Below are 15,561 nucleotides of genomic sequence, written 5' to 3'. Positions count from 1 at the left end.
ATCAGCCACGAGCGGCGGGCAAAGAGGCGCTCGTCAAACTGCATCCGAGTTTGTCTAACATGGAAGAGGCCATCTATTATTCAGCGCTGCACTTTGTACTCCCGTGTGCTTTTTTAAATGTCTCCGATGCGAGTCTTCTCACCGCACGATTGCTTCACTTTGGGTAGATTTAACGGAGTCATCCCGCTTCTTCCTCACAACAGCTTGAATACGGCGCGCCGTGAGATTACGTTTATTGGTAACATCATGTCGCAGCTGTCCCCGCAAGTCACGCTCGGTGACTTACGGGATGAGATTTGCTGTCAATATGCTCGCTCGATATTTTTAAAAATACGGCCTAGCCATTTTATACATCATTCGCCGAGATATTTTACAAGCATTTTTCTTTCTCTCCCTCAGAGGCCGGAGGCTCGACTTTCACCATCGGAAAATCTGTGTGGCTTTTATGGGCCATTGTCTTCAATAACTCGGTGCCGGTGGAGAACCCCAGAGGAACGACGAGCAAGATCATGGTGCTGATCTGGGCCTTTTTCGCTGTCATCTTCTTGGCCTCGTACACCGCCAACCTGGCAGCCTTCATGATCCAGGAGGAGTACATCGACACTGTGTCGGGGCTCTCGGACAAGAAGGTACTGACTTCGTTTCTTGAATGCTAATGATGCTAATGTACTGGGAAAAAAAGGCAAATTGAAGTCGTAAGGGAGTCCAATCCCATGAATTTAAACGTAGAAATTGATTACAGCGGAGAGTGTGAAGAAAAGGATCAAATTGAACATCACGCTATTACCACACTTCTGGAATACTTAAAAAGCACTTGTGAGGACGATAAAAATCCACAGCTTGACCTTTTTTTCCCCCGCGCTCAACAACTTAGTCTGCGAAAGGGGGGACAGAAATGGGTCAGACAGATTGGTGCACAGCCTGAGGTGTCTGATGGCCCTTTCGTCGCCTTCAGTTTCAGCATCCCGAGGAGCAGTACCCACCACTGAAGTTTGGCACCGTGCCCAACGGCAGCACGGAAAAAAACATCCGCTCCAACTACCCGGACATGCACCAGTACATGGGCAAATATAACCAGAGAGGAGTGGAAGACGCCATTCTCAACCTCAAGACCGGGTTGGTTTCCTCCAACATTCCGCATCGGTTTGCTCCATAAAATTCTTCGCCTCATAATCACATTTTTCCTCCAGAAAGATTAGCGCTCTTTATTTGTTACTTTGGGGGCGCGTTGAAACACTTCTGGCTAGTAATTGTGTTCCTCGCACATATTAAAGATGGGGAATATATTTCAGTTGCCGTGGCGACCGACTTGACTCGCTTCCCCCTCCAACGAGTCTGCTCTTACCGGATACACAAAATTGCCTCGATTTTACACCTAAAAGTCTTCATAATTACACGATGATGGTTTCCTTACATCAAAACACGGCAAAAAACACAAACGAGAATCCGTGTCATTATTGCTGCTAAGTTGACTTTCTTTGATTAGCAGTAGATTTATGTCAGCGGATTTTAGTGTAGAGTATTACAGGCTAGTAAAGAATCCGAGCCCACCGAAAATGAGCGGCAAAGACACCATGGGGATGCTCGTCTCTATTATGCCAGTGTGTTAAAACACACAAACAAGTTCAAACAGAAATAAAACCAAAGCAGATACTCAACTGGCTTGCTGAGATTTACAAAGAAATCCAAAGAGAAGGAAAATTAAATTGCCGGTGAATAATTTAGGAAGGTCCCTGATTAAAAAAAAGAAAGAAAGAAATGGGGGTAGACAAGAATGACGGGAAAATCAATCAAATCAATCACTCAAATCGTTTTGATTGGTCGTGATTGAAGTCAGATGTGAGTACACCCACAACGGCGCAGCCCCCCCTCACGAAATGACTACAACTCGAAAACGTGTCAACCTACCAGCGCAACGTTACGCTTTGACCACCATGACCAACATCAGCACAGCACCTCGTTTCCCCCCGCTGGGCAGCCATATTTGTTTTGCGTAATCCCCGTTTATTTGATCCCAAAGCTGTCATGGTTCTTGGCGCCCGGAAGCCGCGTCAGCTCAGACATAACTCACCGTTGTGTGTGGTGCTTTAAATAATTGAAACTATTGCCGCTGCTGTTTTGTCTCTTGCTTCCATTCCAGCTTCTTCGCAACCGAATCTCGATCGTTCATCTCCCGTTTTCACCTCCATTTTGGTCTTTTCTCTTTCTCACTGTGTGTATTTAAACTTCCTAATCCTCGGTGCTCTCACCCGTGTCTTTTCCCCCCTGAAGTGTGTAAATCTTTTTCCTCCTCTCTCTCTATTTCGCCTTCTTGTCAGCGTGCTCTTCACTTCGTATAAATCCTCTTTCCCCCCCTCTGCCTCCCACACATCCATTTCCCTCATCTCTGCGTCATTTTTATTCTTCTTGTTTTTGCTCTCAAACTGGTTTTTGCTATTCCACCCATTTGACATGCGTGGACTGAACTTTATATTCCGCTACCATCATTCCATTCCCTCACACCCCTAACTCCCTTCCTAATTAGTTAATTACTACCAATTTGTTGCCAAGATGTATGAAATAAATCGGAATATTTCACCGTGATAACCGTTTCATCCCTACTCGCTTCTGCCAACCTCGATTAAATGATGAATGGATTTTTTTTTCTTTGAACCCTTCACAGGAAACTGGATGCTTTTATTTACGATGCTGCGGTATTGAACTACATGGCCAGGAAGGACGAAGGTTGTAAGGTATGAAGCCAGCACAACGGACATAAATAGAGAGATGTTGACATATATACTCAGCTTGTCCTTTTTTTTTTTTGGTCTCTCGCTCCAATCCAAGGTGATGACCATAGGCTCGGGGAAGGTTTTTGCCACCACAGGCTACGGTATCGCCCTGCACAAAAATTCACGCTGGAAACGTCCTCTTGACCTGGCCCTTCTGCAGCTGGTGGGAGATGGTGAGAATGACGGCGAGGAAATCATGACCGTACTTTTCAGACGATGAGGCACACTTCAAAAGCTTTCCATTTCCTCCAAAAATCCACAGAGCACGTTAGAATTATGTCTATTTGAAGTTTGGCTCATTTGATGAACTGATTTGTTTTCCCATTCATTGAGATTGTGCCTTCCTTATATTCCCAAAAGTAGATAGAGATAAAGGTAAATCATAGGTGTCAAACTCAAGGACCGGGGGCCAGATACGGCTCACCACATCACTTTACGTGGCCCGCAAAGATATAATTGTGCATCGACTTCATGTGTCAATTCTAAAATTACAAATTCACTTTTAAAAAAAAATAGAGATATTGCTACCAATTGTATCACTATTCATTTTTTTTAATATTTGAATTTTTTTTTAAACAAGTCTCGGATTTCAAAACTAGTTATTAATCAGTTTGTTGCATCGACTATATTGTATATAATATAAGGCGTTGACAGTCATATTGGCCCTTTCAAAGAAACTACGACTACAAAAATGAGTTTGACACCCGTGAGGTAGATGTGAACACGCAGGAGGTTTGATGATGGAGAGCATGTGGATGTTAGACAATGCTTGTAAGGTGTTTTTCTCAGGACAAGGGGAATAATGGTGTGTAGGAGAGCTGATGGTGGGAAGAGAGATGCCTAAAAGGTCTCTTGACTGTCAGGCAGTGAGTGGGAAACAAAACTGGGAATGGCACCAAGAGGAATATTGAAATGATTGCTTGAGTAACACTGTTCTTTGGAGGGGGAGGGGAGGGCAAGGGCCTCCCCCCTGCTTTTGTGCTCTGAATCACAAAACGCTCTTTCCCTGCTCAGGAGGGTGCAAAAAAAAAAAATTATCTTTGTGAGTCCGTGTCGAAAAGGCTCATCACGACTCGAGTGGTGATTTTACTCTTGTTGCAGATTAGCTGACGCTGTCATAGACGGGGGGGTACAAGGGGGAAAGAAAATGATGAAAGTCTACGGACGTGGGTGACTCAAGATGGCAATAAGGATCAGATATTATAAGTTGGTTGATTGTCAAAACAGAAGCTCAGGAGATTTATAGAAATTTTTAGCCCAATTCCTAAACTATAAATATAGGTGACATTGGAGTTAAACGGGGGGGGGGAGTAATAGACCAAAATTTGGAAACATTATTACAATCCTCTTTGTCTGCTGCAAACTGTATTTGGGATTATGGCAGGCATCTTGTGCGCGCGATAGAGAAAATCAATTTTGCAATCAGCGCACAAATGCTCGATTGTCATTTTACATTGTCCGCCACACGCATTTCTTGTCACAATGCTCAGCTTTCCCAAATCAGCTTTGCTTATGGCGCGAAGGCAGACGAAGGCCTTTAGTTGTTTCTGGCATGCGGACACTTTAGCTGCTTATAGTGCCGCTTTGGTGCCAAGATCTATTAAATAAGGCTGGCCACTGCCGCCAAATAACTGGACCGAGAGGAGAGGAGGAAAATGGAGAGCACAGAGTAGCTTGACATGCAGGAGATGCTCCTCAGTTTTTTTTTTGTTTTAGTCGATTTCTTTTTTTAGTGTTTTGAGGCACAGAAAACTTAACTTTAGAAAAGTTGAGCTTAGGCTGCTTGTAAAAAAGGTCCAAATTTTGTTTTGCCTCACTAACTTGAAATTACAATATAATTGTGCTGTCTCTTTTTTTAAATGTCTGATATTGTTAGAAGTATTTTTATGTACTCGTAGATACAGTTTATAAATGACGTCTTTCAGTGGAAAAGAGCTGTTAGAATAAGCAAGCAACTGACTGGCTAAACCAAAATTTAAAAAGTCTGCACACCTCCGCTTTTGCAATATGAAAAAAATAACAGGCTACAACATAGGTCACGTTAATCGGGAACATTTAGGAATGACTTGTCTTTGGACAGGGGTGTGAAGACTTTTTACACCACCATATGTGTGGACAAGAAATGGTCATGTAGCTAAATTTTCATTGACTATGGAAAATAATCGTTTTTGACAATACAGCCACTTAATCGAGTAATCGACGAATATGCTGATTCCTTGTGTGGAACTTTCTTGCTATGTTTCAGTATGCACCTGCGCTTATCGACTCTCAGGGTGCTGTTGAATTAGACAAAGGTTTTATTGGAGTGGATTACTAAAGAAGCGGATTACCGTGGAGGAAAGGGACCCGACACCCTCAGCCGGGCTAAGACGTGTCACCGGGTTACATCATCAGCGTAGTGTGCCATATCATTTTCCATGCTGAGCTTTGTTTTGTCAAGCCAAAGAATGGTTTTGATCTTCCTATCGCTGCCTCCGGTGCACGCCGTCTATTGATCTTGCTACATCTCGTTTCCCGATAGAAATGCCGACTCTGCACTCTTGTCAGCCCCCATTTCCATTTTTCAAAATATTCCTTTTTTTTTTATTCACTAAGTAGGTACTAAAACGCTGTGGAAAGTGAGTTTTGAGCTTTTTTTTGCTGGCTGGTTGTTTTTCAGCGGGTTCCTATCAAGATATTTGACGTGTGATTATAGCACACGATTGTTTGGGTCACGCTTTTGTGCACGGATGCGCAAGAGCTCGGCCTCTCCGGACGTGTTTGGCAACATGCCGCATCTGGCGCGTACGCGGCAGCCGAGTGTGCGAGCGCACAGAAACAATTCTTTCTAAATAATTGGGCCCGTTCCCCAGCAGTTGGGCTTAAAATCGAGGCACTCTGCAATGTTTTCTTTATGAACTCTCGGCAGCTTACTTAGCTCAACCGTGCAGTAAACTGTACTCTCGGATATATCACGCTGTGGATTAAAATGACAATTCTTTATTCTTCCTTATAAAAATAAGAACAAAAAAGTACTTTGATTGTGCAAAGCAGAAATCGAGCCTTGCCTCTCCCAAGGAGATCAGACAAGACCCGACCGACACGTTGACCCTTTTGTCCTTTTGGTGGCGAGCAGGAAGGTGTTTACTTATGATAATGACTTCCAGCTGGCATGCACTCGTACGTTACAAGAAAATTGATTTCGGGACACGGGTGCGAACAAGGGCGGCACCATGTTGTCAAAGAGCAAGCGGGTCTCAGGTCACGTGCAACCTTGTCTGTTTACCTTTGCTCCGGGTTTCTCGCTGAAGTTGACGTCACCAATGAATGTTCTTGCCATTTGTCTTACCTTAAAACATAGGTGTCAAACTCAAGGCCCGGGGGCCAGATACGGCCCGCCGCATCATTTTATGTGGCCCGCAAAGACAAAACTTCACGTGTCAATACTATATTAAAGATTTTGTTCACTTTTAAAAAATAGAAATATTGCTAGCAGTTTCTATCATTCATTTTCTTAATATTTTAACAGTTTTTACTTGTCTTTTATTCAAAAAGTAGTTATCAGTTTGTTGTGTAGCCTATACTGTATACAATAAAAGACTTTGACAGTCATAATGGCTCTCTGAAGGAAACTAGTATGACTATGATTTGTTTGACACCCCTGCTTTAAAACAAACCACAAATGACGCTTAAGGGAATTTTATGTTTACATCTCAGATCGGATTAGCAGTATTAGACTGTGTTTGTGTCTATTTATGAGCTTGTTTACGGCTCATCAGCAAAATCTGCAAAATCCTAATGATGATGCCAATCAGGTGCCTTAGAGGAGGGAAACATCTAAAAGGATAGCGGCCCTCATGGACTGGAGTTCCACACCCGTTGATTGACCCAAACCCAAATACTAACCTCTATCATCCAGGGAGTGTGCCCTCTCCTGAAGCAATGTGGTACTGCGCCCACTCCACTCATTTTTATGCCGAGTACATCAGAGCCCATGGTGATGCTCGTCAAAAAGCAATTTGATAGAGCATTTTTTCTTTTGGGACGCTTTGCACATCCCAGAAAGGGACACTGGATGTGTGAAAAGTCTTCCACTTCCGTGAGTCCATTTGTGGTTTTGTGCCTGACCTGACCTGCCGGCGACGACAGAGGTGAAGTGCGAATTTGACTCACCTGTCAGATTTGGCAGACCTGAGCTGGCTGCGACCGAAAGGTAGAGACAACTGCCAAGGCGAAAGTCCAAAGGTGGCAACGAGCAGCAGGAAAGAGAGCCACGACGAAGATGCACGCGATGCATCGCAGATGCGTTTTCTCCATTAGCGTTTAAGACGAGATGTTCTGTTTTGGACCGTAAAGAAAGTGTTTATGAGGCGAATCGGGATGGCTGACTCGTTACCTGCCGTCAAGCCGCAGTGTGTCCATCTGTCGGTGCACTAATGATGTTCTACGGGAGCCGCTTTTCCCATGTCGCTCAGATGACCGAGCCCCGCAAGCGAAGATAATGATGGCGCCATCGGAAAGCTTTTCACAGGCCGCCACGCGTCATGTTCAAAGCAGCAGCATGGCTTGGCCGCTTGACTTGTGCAACAAACTGTAACCTTCAGCCATGTTTTTTTTTTTCCTTCGCGGCACCGCCATTAGCGCTACAGAAAGCTCTCATTACGAGCTATGTTGGTCAGAACGCCTCTTTGTTTCCATCATGAATCATACGCTTCGTTTTCTGGCGAGCCATCACTATGGTTACGCCGCCAACCCCTGCCAGCCAATCATAGGTTGGCGGGGCACTTTGCATTTGTTAGGTCGCTGAGCTCATTAATGAAAATTCCGTGTTTGAGGTAAAGCGGTCCCGCCTGATTGCTGGCAGGTTAACTGATGGGAATCTCGCATTCCTCTGAGCTTCATACCTTGATGGCAATGCTGACCATCCCGGCGCCACAATTAAATGATTATGATCTTCCCCTTCTGCCAGTCGCTGTCGGTCCCTATCAGCTCTTTCTTTGCGATCGCCCTCCTCCTTTTTGCAGTCATCGCCTTCGGGCTTGTGGAGTGTTGCTGTTGTTTGTCATTATGACACAATCTCAGCCTCTCGTCCTCCGTCTGTTTGTCTCGTTTCACCCGACGTGCGAGTGGACCGAGACGGAACGCCGCCCGCTCGCGCCACCTTAATAAACATTCCCTCGGACGCTCTCATTCCATGCTTGTTTTGCCGAGCCCCCCCACCCCGGCCTCCCTTTCTCATCCTCTCCATTTACTCTTGCTTACTATGTTGAGATTAGGTTGTCGGTGTCATTTAACTTCCTGAGCCACTTCATTGTTTTGGAGTCTCTCTGAGTGACCTTCCTCTTTGTGTGTGTTTTTGGAGATACTTTGTTTTTGTATTATTGACCCCTGACCTCTTGAAGCCCACAGCGAATAAGGAACTAAAAAAACGCAACACGACGGAACCACCGCCTCAGTGTGAACCCTTTAGATCCATCTCTGTCTATCTGAATTGATCTCAACTGCAACTATTTCTCCTTCTCATCTTTATCTTTCCCATCCCCCACTTGTGCCCTTTGCAGATGAAATTGAAATGCTGGAGCGCCTTTGGCTGTCAGGTATCTGCCATAATGACAAAATTGAGGTGATGAGCAGTAAGCTAGATATTGACAACATGGCTGGGGTCTTCTACATGCTTCTGGTGGCTATGGGCCTCAGCCTACTGGTGTTTGCCTGGGAGCACTTGGTCTACTGGAAGTTGCGCCATTGCATGGCCACCAGCTCAGGCAAACTGGATTTCCTTCTAGCCATCAGCAGGGTAAGTCTTTCAAACGTACGTTTTTCTTGTTTGCACACCGATGCCGCAACTGTGACAGAGTTCCGCTTGTGAATCAAACTGATGAATTAGTCTCTGTATAATGATCGCTCAATGTCAGGACATCAAATATAGAGCAAAAATATTTCGGAATAATTCCGTGCGAGTGTGAGCCTTTGGAAGTGTGAGGTCTGGGGTCAATTCAATTCCCCTCCGTCACATGAAGGGATTAATTGAAATTCAATTCTGCTCACAGCCCGGATATCCCGGTCCTTTGACAGTGACCTTGCAGTCACGCACCATATGCTCGCCATTATATCCTCAGAGATAATCTTTCCTCTCCATGTTGTAATCAATACAGTTGATGTATTAACATGATCGATCATTAATCAAAAACCAAACAGTTGCTTGCCTAATAGCGATCCAGCGATCTATCTTCTGGAATATTCTTGGGAGTGTTTCTCACTCAGTTTTTTTCCCCCGACAAATTGAACTAAAATCTTGTGACAATCTCCTATTTTTATTCTCTTCTCCTCAGGGCATGTATAGCTGCTGTAGCTTTGAAGATGAAACCGCACCAGGGGGTGCTAAATCATTGACTTCTCATCACCATACGGCGATGGTTTCTGTCCCATCCCAAGCGCACGTTATCTCGACGTCAATGACCAGCCCGGCTATTGTCATAGCCCAGCAGCAGCAGCAGCAGCAAACGCCGCAGCAGCAAGTGCAGTCAGTGTACAAGACACCTCTACCTGGCTCTCCTCCCACCGTGGTGCGTTCAGGAACAGCAGTGGGTCCTTCCAGCACCCCCATTGCCGGCGCACCCCTCCCTTGCTCCACCTTCCTGCCCCGGCCAGATCGCAGACTGGCTGTGGTGGATCGCTGGAGACTGCCCAAATCTGCGACAGCCGCCAACCCTCGGGCTGTAAGGGGGGGCATTCCTGACATGGGACCCTTTGCTCAAAAAGTCCCGGGAAACTGGGGCTCGTCTGCTGGAGGAGCTGGGGGACTTGATGCTTATAAGAGATACTATGGTCCCATTGACCCTGAGGGACTGGGGCCCTGCATGGAGCAGCAGGCAGGGTCCCAGACCCCCAAGACTCTGCCAAGGGGCCACCCCCAGCCCCCTCCAGCCAGTGTGGCCTTCTACTCAGAGAAGGGCATGGACCACGGGGTAGGGAAGAGGGCGGTAGGTGGTGGCAGCGGAGGTCAGGGGAAAGTGGCTGTTAAACCTCTCGGAACCCCGAGACTGCCTCCCAAGAGTCAAGCCCCTCTGCCTCCTACACCCCCACTGCCACAGCCCTCCCCCCCTCTCCCCTCATCCTTCTGGAGAAGGCGAAGGCCCAAGAAGCCCAAAGAACCCGGAGGGCCGCTGTATGAAAACATTCTGCCGCTGGGGCGGAGGGTAGAGGCACGAGATGGAGTGAGGGAGGGAGGAGGAAGGAGGGCACGCCCCCTTTCTCCCCCACTCTCACTTCCTGTGCCAGTACCCCTCAGCCCCTCCTACACCCCTCCCTCGCCTTCGGCGTCCTTGCACTATACGTCCACGTCATCATCATCCACGACGTCGTCCACGTCCACGTCCTCGTCTGCCTCCTCGTCTCGTTCCAGCTCCCCCACATACTCGTACAGCTCCTCCAGGAGCACCCGGGACAGAGCCCGAGGCCTCGACGAAGAAGAGGACGACGACGATGAGGAGCTGACGGAAGAGTCGAGCCTTCTCCTCGGGAGGGGGCGAGAGAGGGAACGCTCGGTCGTTCGGCCCCGCTCGTCCAGCCACGGGCGCCCGCCTCCGCCCGTACCCCCCAGGAAACCACGCGCATCCTGGGGCGACAGAGAACGTGAACGAGAGAGAGGGGGCAGCCAACTGTCTCAACTTCAAGAGTGGTGGGCGAGCTGGAGTGAGAGAGAAAAGAGCGGAGCCGGGGCAGATGCTGAGAGGCAAAAACGGGAGAAGAAGAGAAGAAAAGAGAAAGATAAGAAGAAAAAGAAAAAGAGCAAAAAGAGAAAGAAGAGGGAAGAAAGGGAAAGAGAACGCGAGCGAGAAAGGAAAAGGCGGAAAGTGAAAAAGAAGAAGAAAAAGGCACTCAAGACCAAGAAAAGGAAGAAATCTACTGGCGGGAAAAGATCAGAGCCAGAAGACGGCGATGTAGAGCCAGAAAGGGAAGCAGAGGCGGAAGGAGAGAGGGAAGCGGGAATACAGGACTACTCTTCCTTCTCTGCCCAGTATCGGAATACCTTCGGGGAAAAGCGGCGGGATTCGTGGGAAGGAGAGCGGGAGAGAGCGGGAAGGGATGCAGGAGAGGAGGCCAATGACAGGGAAGGGGAGGACAGTGGGAGAAGTAGAGAAAGGCCATCCAAATCATCCCATCCTCATTCCAGACGTCGCACCCCCAGTAAGCGCTACCCTAACCTGAACAAACTCCCAGCCTCGGTCAAATTTTGGGTGAACGGAAGGGGGCATGACTCAAATACTCCCCCCACGTCCCTGCACCCCTTCCTCCCGTCCGGGAAGCGACGAAGAAGTGGAGGCATAGATAGGGATGAGGGCGCTAGGGGAGGAGAGAGGCGTCCCTTATTGATGCCTTATGAAAAGGAGAAGTCGCAGACCAGAGAGGGGCTTTCCCTGCAAGAGTGGGACTCTGATGATGATAATGATGATGACGATGATGACGACGATGAGGAAGAGGAGGACAGGGAAAGAGTTAGGGAAAGGGCAGGCGAGAGGGGGCGGAGGGCCGGTAGGGGAGCGCTGTCTGAAACGGATAGGTTGGACAGAAGGGCGGAGGACAGTTACTCGGATGAAGGTTCATCGGGCGAGTTTGGACGTTTTGAAAGGTACTGGGAGGGAGGCGGGGTCAACAGCTCCGGGGTAGGGGGGATAGGCGGCGGAGGGTGGTTCTTCGGCACGTACCCCTCCAGAGAGAGGGGAGGCAGCATCAATAGTCGGGATGATTCGTTGCTTGGAACGCGAGCAGAGGGATGGATTGGCACTGATTTCTGGAGCTCGGGCGCAGGTGTAGGTTGGGAATCGGGGGGAGGGAGCGGGGGACTGGGCTCACAGTGGCCACCGCCGCCCTCGGCTTTCCCTCCACCGAGGAGATACTGGTCTATGGACAAGATCCCGATTAAGGGTGAGAAAAAGTGGAAGTCTGGAGGTAGGAAAAGTAAGAGGCAAGCGAGGAACAGAGGGGAGGAAGCTCGAAGGGCCACGATGTGTTCCTGTAGCCTTTACCCGCATCCGCATCCATACCCGCATCCGCACAGTCGCTCACACGCCTCTCATTCCAAAAGGTCACCCGCCTCACTGTCGCATAGCCAGGAAGAGCTTCTCCCCCATTGTCACAGTTTCAGCGGGGGCTCGCGACCCAAACCCCTTCCCTCAAAATCAGATCCCGGTCAGGCTAAATCAGGCAGCCAATCGAACCTCAGCACACAGCCTAGCGAGCTGGCACCTCAACCTCCGCCGTCACCACCTCAGCAGCCATCTCTGTCTCCCACTAGCCTCCCGATGCCTATCCCGCCTCCGCCCTCCTCATCTTCGGTCCCGCCTCCGGCCGGGGTGGGGATGGCCGGCCCGAGCCAGATTCAGGCTTCGGCCAGTGCCAAACTCCAGTACCAGAGACTCCGTTCTGTGCCACAGCCACGAAGGTTCTACTCACCTCACCTGCCACTTAAAGCCAAGAGTCTGTGCTCGCGTCGAGGGTCAGCTCACTTCTCCAGTCTGGAGAGCGAGGTATGACAGGGGGAGACGAGAGAGGGAGACGAAGCAGCGAGAGCCTCTATCCTAGAGCGCCGTGGTGCCGCAGTAGCCGGATCCGGAGACGTGGCCGCCTTGGTAACCATCGCTAATCGGCTGGCGGCCTTCACAGCGGGAACAAACGTGAACGGCGGTCCCGCCGCCGCCCCCATTGCTCTGCATGAGAGCGCCGCCGCCGCCACCCGCTCCCTTGTACACGTTTTCGTAAGGGCAACGGTGAGACGCCACACCAGGTTAAGCTACACCCTCTCGGATGGACCCCGCGACCACCGGAGTGAAGTCGAGGCCGCGTCGGCGGGGAGAACAGCTCCAGAACTACTCCTTCGCTCCGAGTTGAGCTTTGTGATGTCATCCGTTCTCCTGCCCTCACCGGGTCACCGCTATGGATAAGTCGAAGTCTCCAACCCGTGAGTAATGATGTCATATTTGTACACACGCGCAAAACGTCTCCCTCCCTCTGGCTGAGCTCAATTTGGTGGGTTCGAGGGGTCACACGCCCTCCCTTGTGGCGTTTTTCAACACAAATGCCGGACTGCTTCCAAAAGGTGAAGAGATGGGCCCCTCTTGTTTGTAAATCAGTTGAAAAGCAATCCTCTCCCCTCTCTCGTGAGCCCGACCGTCACCTTTCACGGGGCAGTGAGGACAATGCGACTTATGCACTCTTTGACCTTGCAACACCATCAGACCCATCTAGCTCTACCCCTCCCCTCCCCCCTCCTCTCTGTGATGTCACATTTTATTAGAAACCAGTGGGGTCGACCGTACAGGATCCATTCTTCCTTGTCGGAGTTGTGGCTCCAACCAGAACTGAGAGTATTTGAACAAAAAAAAATATTTAAAAGGGAAAGAAGAACAAAAAAAAGACATGTAGCATCGTCTTTATTTTCTTGACACTGTCTTTGATCTCCAACCTTGTTTTATGTTCTGAATATATTCCTCTCACTTGGTTCATATTTTGAGAAAGATGAGGCTGGATGTGGCTCGTGTTGGACGTGGGAAAGATGCAATTGTGCCAAATATCCCCACGATTGCTTTTAGGTGCTTTTTACATGATTTATTGTCACGGTGAACGTGCTCCGTTATTGTCCCACAGCACACACCATCCTATAATCGGATCAAGGGGATGATTGGTGCAGTATTTGTAATTGGCACTAGATAGCTGCATAATATTCAAGTAAGCTTTGGAGACAATTGTGGAATTATTTGAATTTACATAATAGACGGCGCCGCCGCTTATTGTTTTTACCAAAGTGGCCATTGGCAAGATGAAGAACGGAAAAGTGCTTTAAAAAATAATTTTAAAAAAAACAAAAAAACAAAAACAGCAACTCTGTTATCCAGCCAGCTTTTGGAGATTGTTTACATGAAGCACAAGTATTTTTCAGGCAATTGCGCAACAGGTCGTTATTTGCCGGCACGTTTAGAAGAATCACCTGTTTTTAATGAGCGCAATTTATTACGACTAAGGATCCAATTAGAACGCTCGTTTCTTTTTTTTTTTTTTTATCTCTTTGGGTTCAGCTTCTGTTTGGCAAATTAGGCTGAAAGATTTTCTGCGAACGGTTTGTGGCACGCATTCAGTGGGTAATAACTCGAATTATGTAAGACGGTCTGATTGAGCAATATTCCAACCTTCGATGTGACTGACGGGGGATGCCGCAGCTGAAACTTTCATCGTATTTCAAACGAAGCATTTTTATCAGCCGGGCTCAGACATTGCGAATGTGTGATTTACTTTGGATGGGTCCGCTCCAATTCGGTTGGGTGTGATTTTGAACGAAGCCGGCTTCGATCGAGCGACACGCCTCGGAAATGTTTTTGTGTAAGCGGTGCCAGTTGTTGCTGGGGCATTTGACAGATTCCATTTGCTCCACCGAATCTCTCACACTAAGACCAGCCACAGCCCAGCTCTTCTTCTACTGTAGTTGAATGTAGCGTTGTCACGATGTAGCAAAAGGACACCCACTTTTAGACTTTGTAGCTTTTTGGATGCTGTTGATAAAGGCTGGAGGGGGCGGGGGGGGACTTGCGGTATGAGGGACTGTGTGTTATATTTGTGCATGTTGTCACAGATCAAAGGCTTAGTCGACCATCTCAATCCTCCCTTGCGAAAATATCTTTTTGCTTTTTTTCTACGACTGCGTGGGGGAATTTCAAGACAAAAATGTCAATCTATCACCGTACCAGAAAAGCTCCTTTTGCTATTCTCACTCAAGCCCCGCCCCCTAAGAATCAGTGCATGTTGAACTGAATTAAATTTCCAAGATTTGTGTTGAGAGAGCCGTGTTGTTGGATTCGGAGCAAAAGGAAGGCCTGCAATGAATGACATCGAGCGGTATTGATTTCAAATGAGGCGCTAATTCTAAAGTCTGTGACTGCATGAACAGAAGTGTCTCTTCAAATATTTTGCTCCTTTTTGAAAAGATTTTTTCTTTCATGCTGAGGAGAAGGAAAAAAAATATATGAAAATATACTGTTTTTGAGAATGTACCATGTTATACTGTGATTTAACTGAGATATTTTATTGTATTCAGATCATTTGAATTCTATTATTTATCAAGAAATATATATGTACAAATAAATATATACATATATATATATACAGACAGACACAGGTATGTATATTAGTTAAGTTTGGTATATTTGGAGGAAGTGTTAGATGAACTAGTTTTAAATGTTTTAGCTTTGTAGCAAAACTAGAACCTGAAATCATTTTTGAATTTTGATTCCTCCTATATGACTGTGAAGACTTTAGTGCCTGTGACAAAAAAGACAAGTAAAAGTCTCAACTCGCTTTTCATCTGTATCTACCACAGCTAATTGCTCTGTCACTCCTCTCGTACTACCTAGAATTACTTTCCGATGCCCCCCTCCCCTCCCCTCCCTCCCACATCACTATGTTCCTTGGCACAGTCTGCGGTCTCTTTTGCTAGCTCGCCTCCTGTTTTATTTGCAAGCCATGGACATTCTACGCTCGTTTGGGTTCCGGCAGAAAGCAATTTCTTTAGTTCCACGAGCGACTTGCCTTTGTTTTCTGAGCGTCACTCCATCTCTCACTTAGCAAAAACAGAGACCAGTAGATACTGTGTTCTTGCTCCTTTTGACTGATCGTTGACCGATGATCAATTCGTTGCTCTTATGGGAAAAACCTTTGAACATTGTTCCCACGAATGATGTGACTCGAGTGTGTGTATCCGACGACCACGCCACTGTAGCAAGTCTGGGCTGTTAACCACACCACCAGCGAGCGAAGGAGG

At 47.6% G+C, this 15,561-nt stretch overlaps 1 protein-coding gene across 2 annotated transcripts in view; it reads left to right on the top strand.

Annotated features, from left to right (window-relative positions):
- Nucleotides 1-15,561, top strand: part of LOC119135503 (glutamate receptor ionotropic, NMDA 2D) — a 44,695-nt gene that overhangs the window by 27,843 nt on the left and 1,291 nt on the right. The window contains exons 11-17 of one of the 2 annotated variants that reach the window (XM_037273127.1): nt 400-629; nt 956-1,116; nt 2,663-2,732; nt 2,827-2,944; nt 8,312-8,347; nt 8,448-8,547; nt 9,083-9,186. In XM_037273127.1, coding sequence (XP_037129022.1) covers nt 400-629; nt 956-1,116; nt 2,663-2,732; nt 2,827-2,944; nt 8,312-8,347; nt 8,448-8,536 — 704 coding nt within the window. In that variant the 3' untranslated portion in view covers nt 8,537-8,547; nt 9,083-9,186. Of the gene's footprint in view, nt 1-399; nt 630-955; nt 1,117-2,662; nt 2,733-2,826; nt 2,945-8,311; nt 8,548-9,082 lie in introns of both variants that reach the window. The other variant, XM_037273126.1, reaches the window with a different exon arrangement.

This window comes from Syngnathus acus, chromosome 16 (genome assembly GCF_901709675.1).
Source record: "Syngnathus acus chromosome 16, fSynAcu1.2, whole genome shotgun sequence".
NCBI lineage: Eukaryota > Metazoa > Chordata > Actinopteri > Syngnathiformes > Syngnathidae > Syngnathus > Syngnathus acus.
Note: the sequence above shows the minus strand (reverse complement) of the source record. Positions and strands in the feature narration are given on the sequence as shown.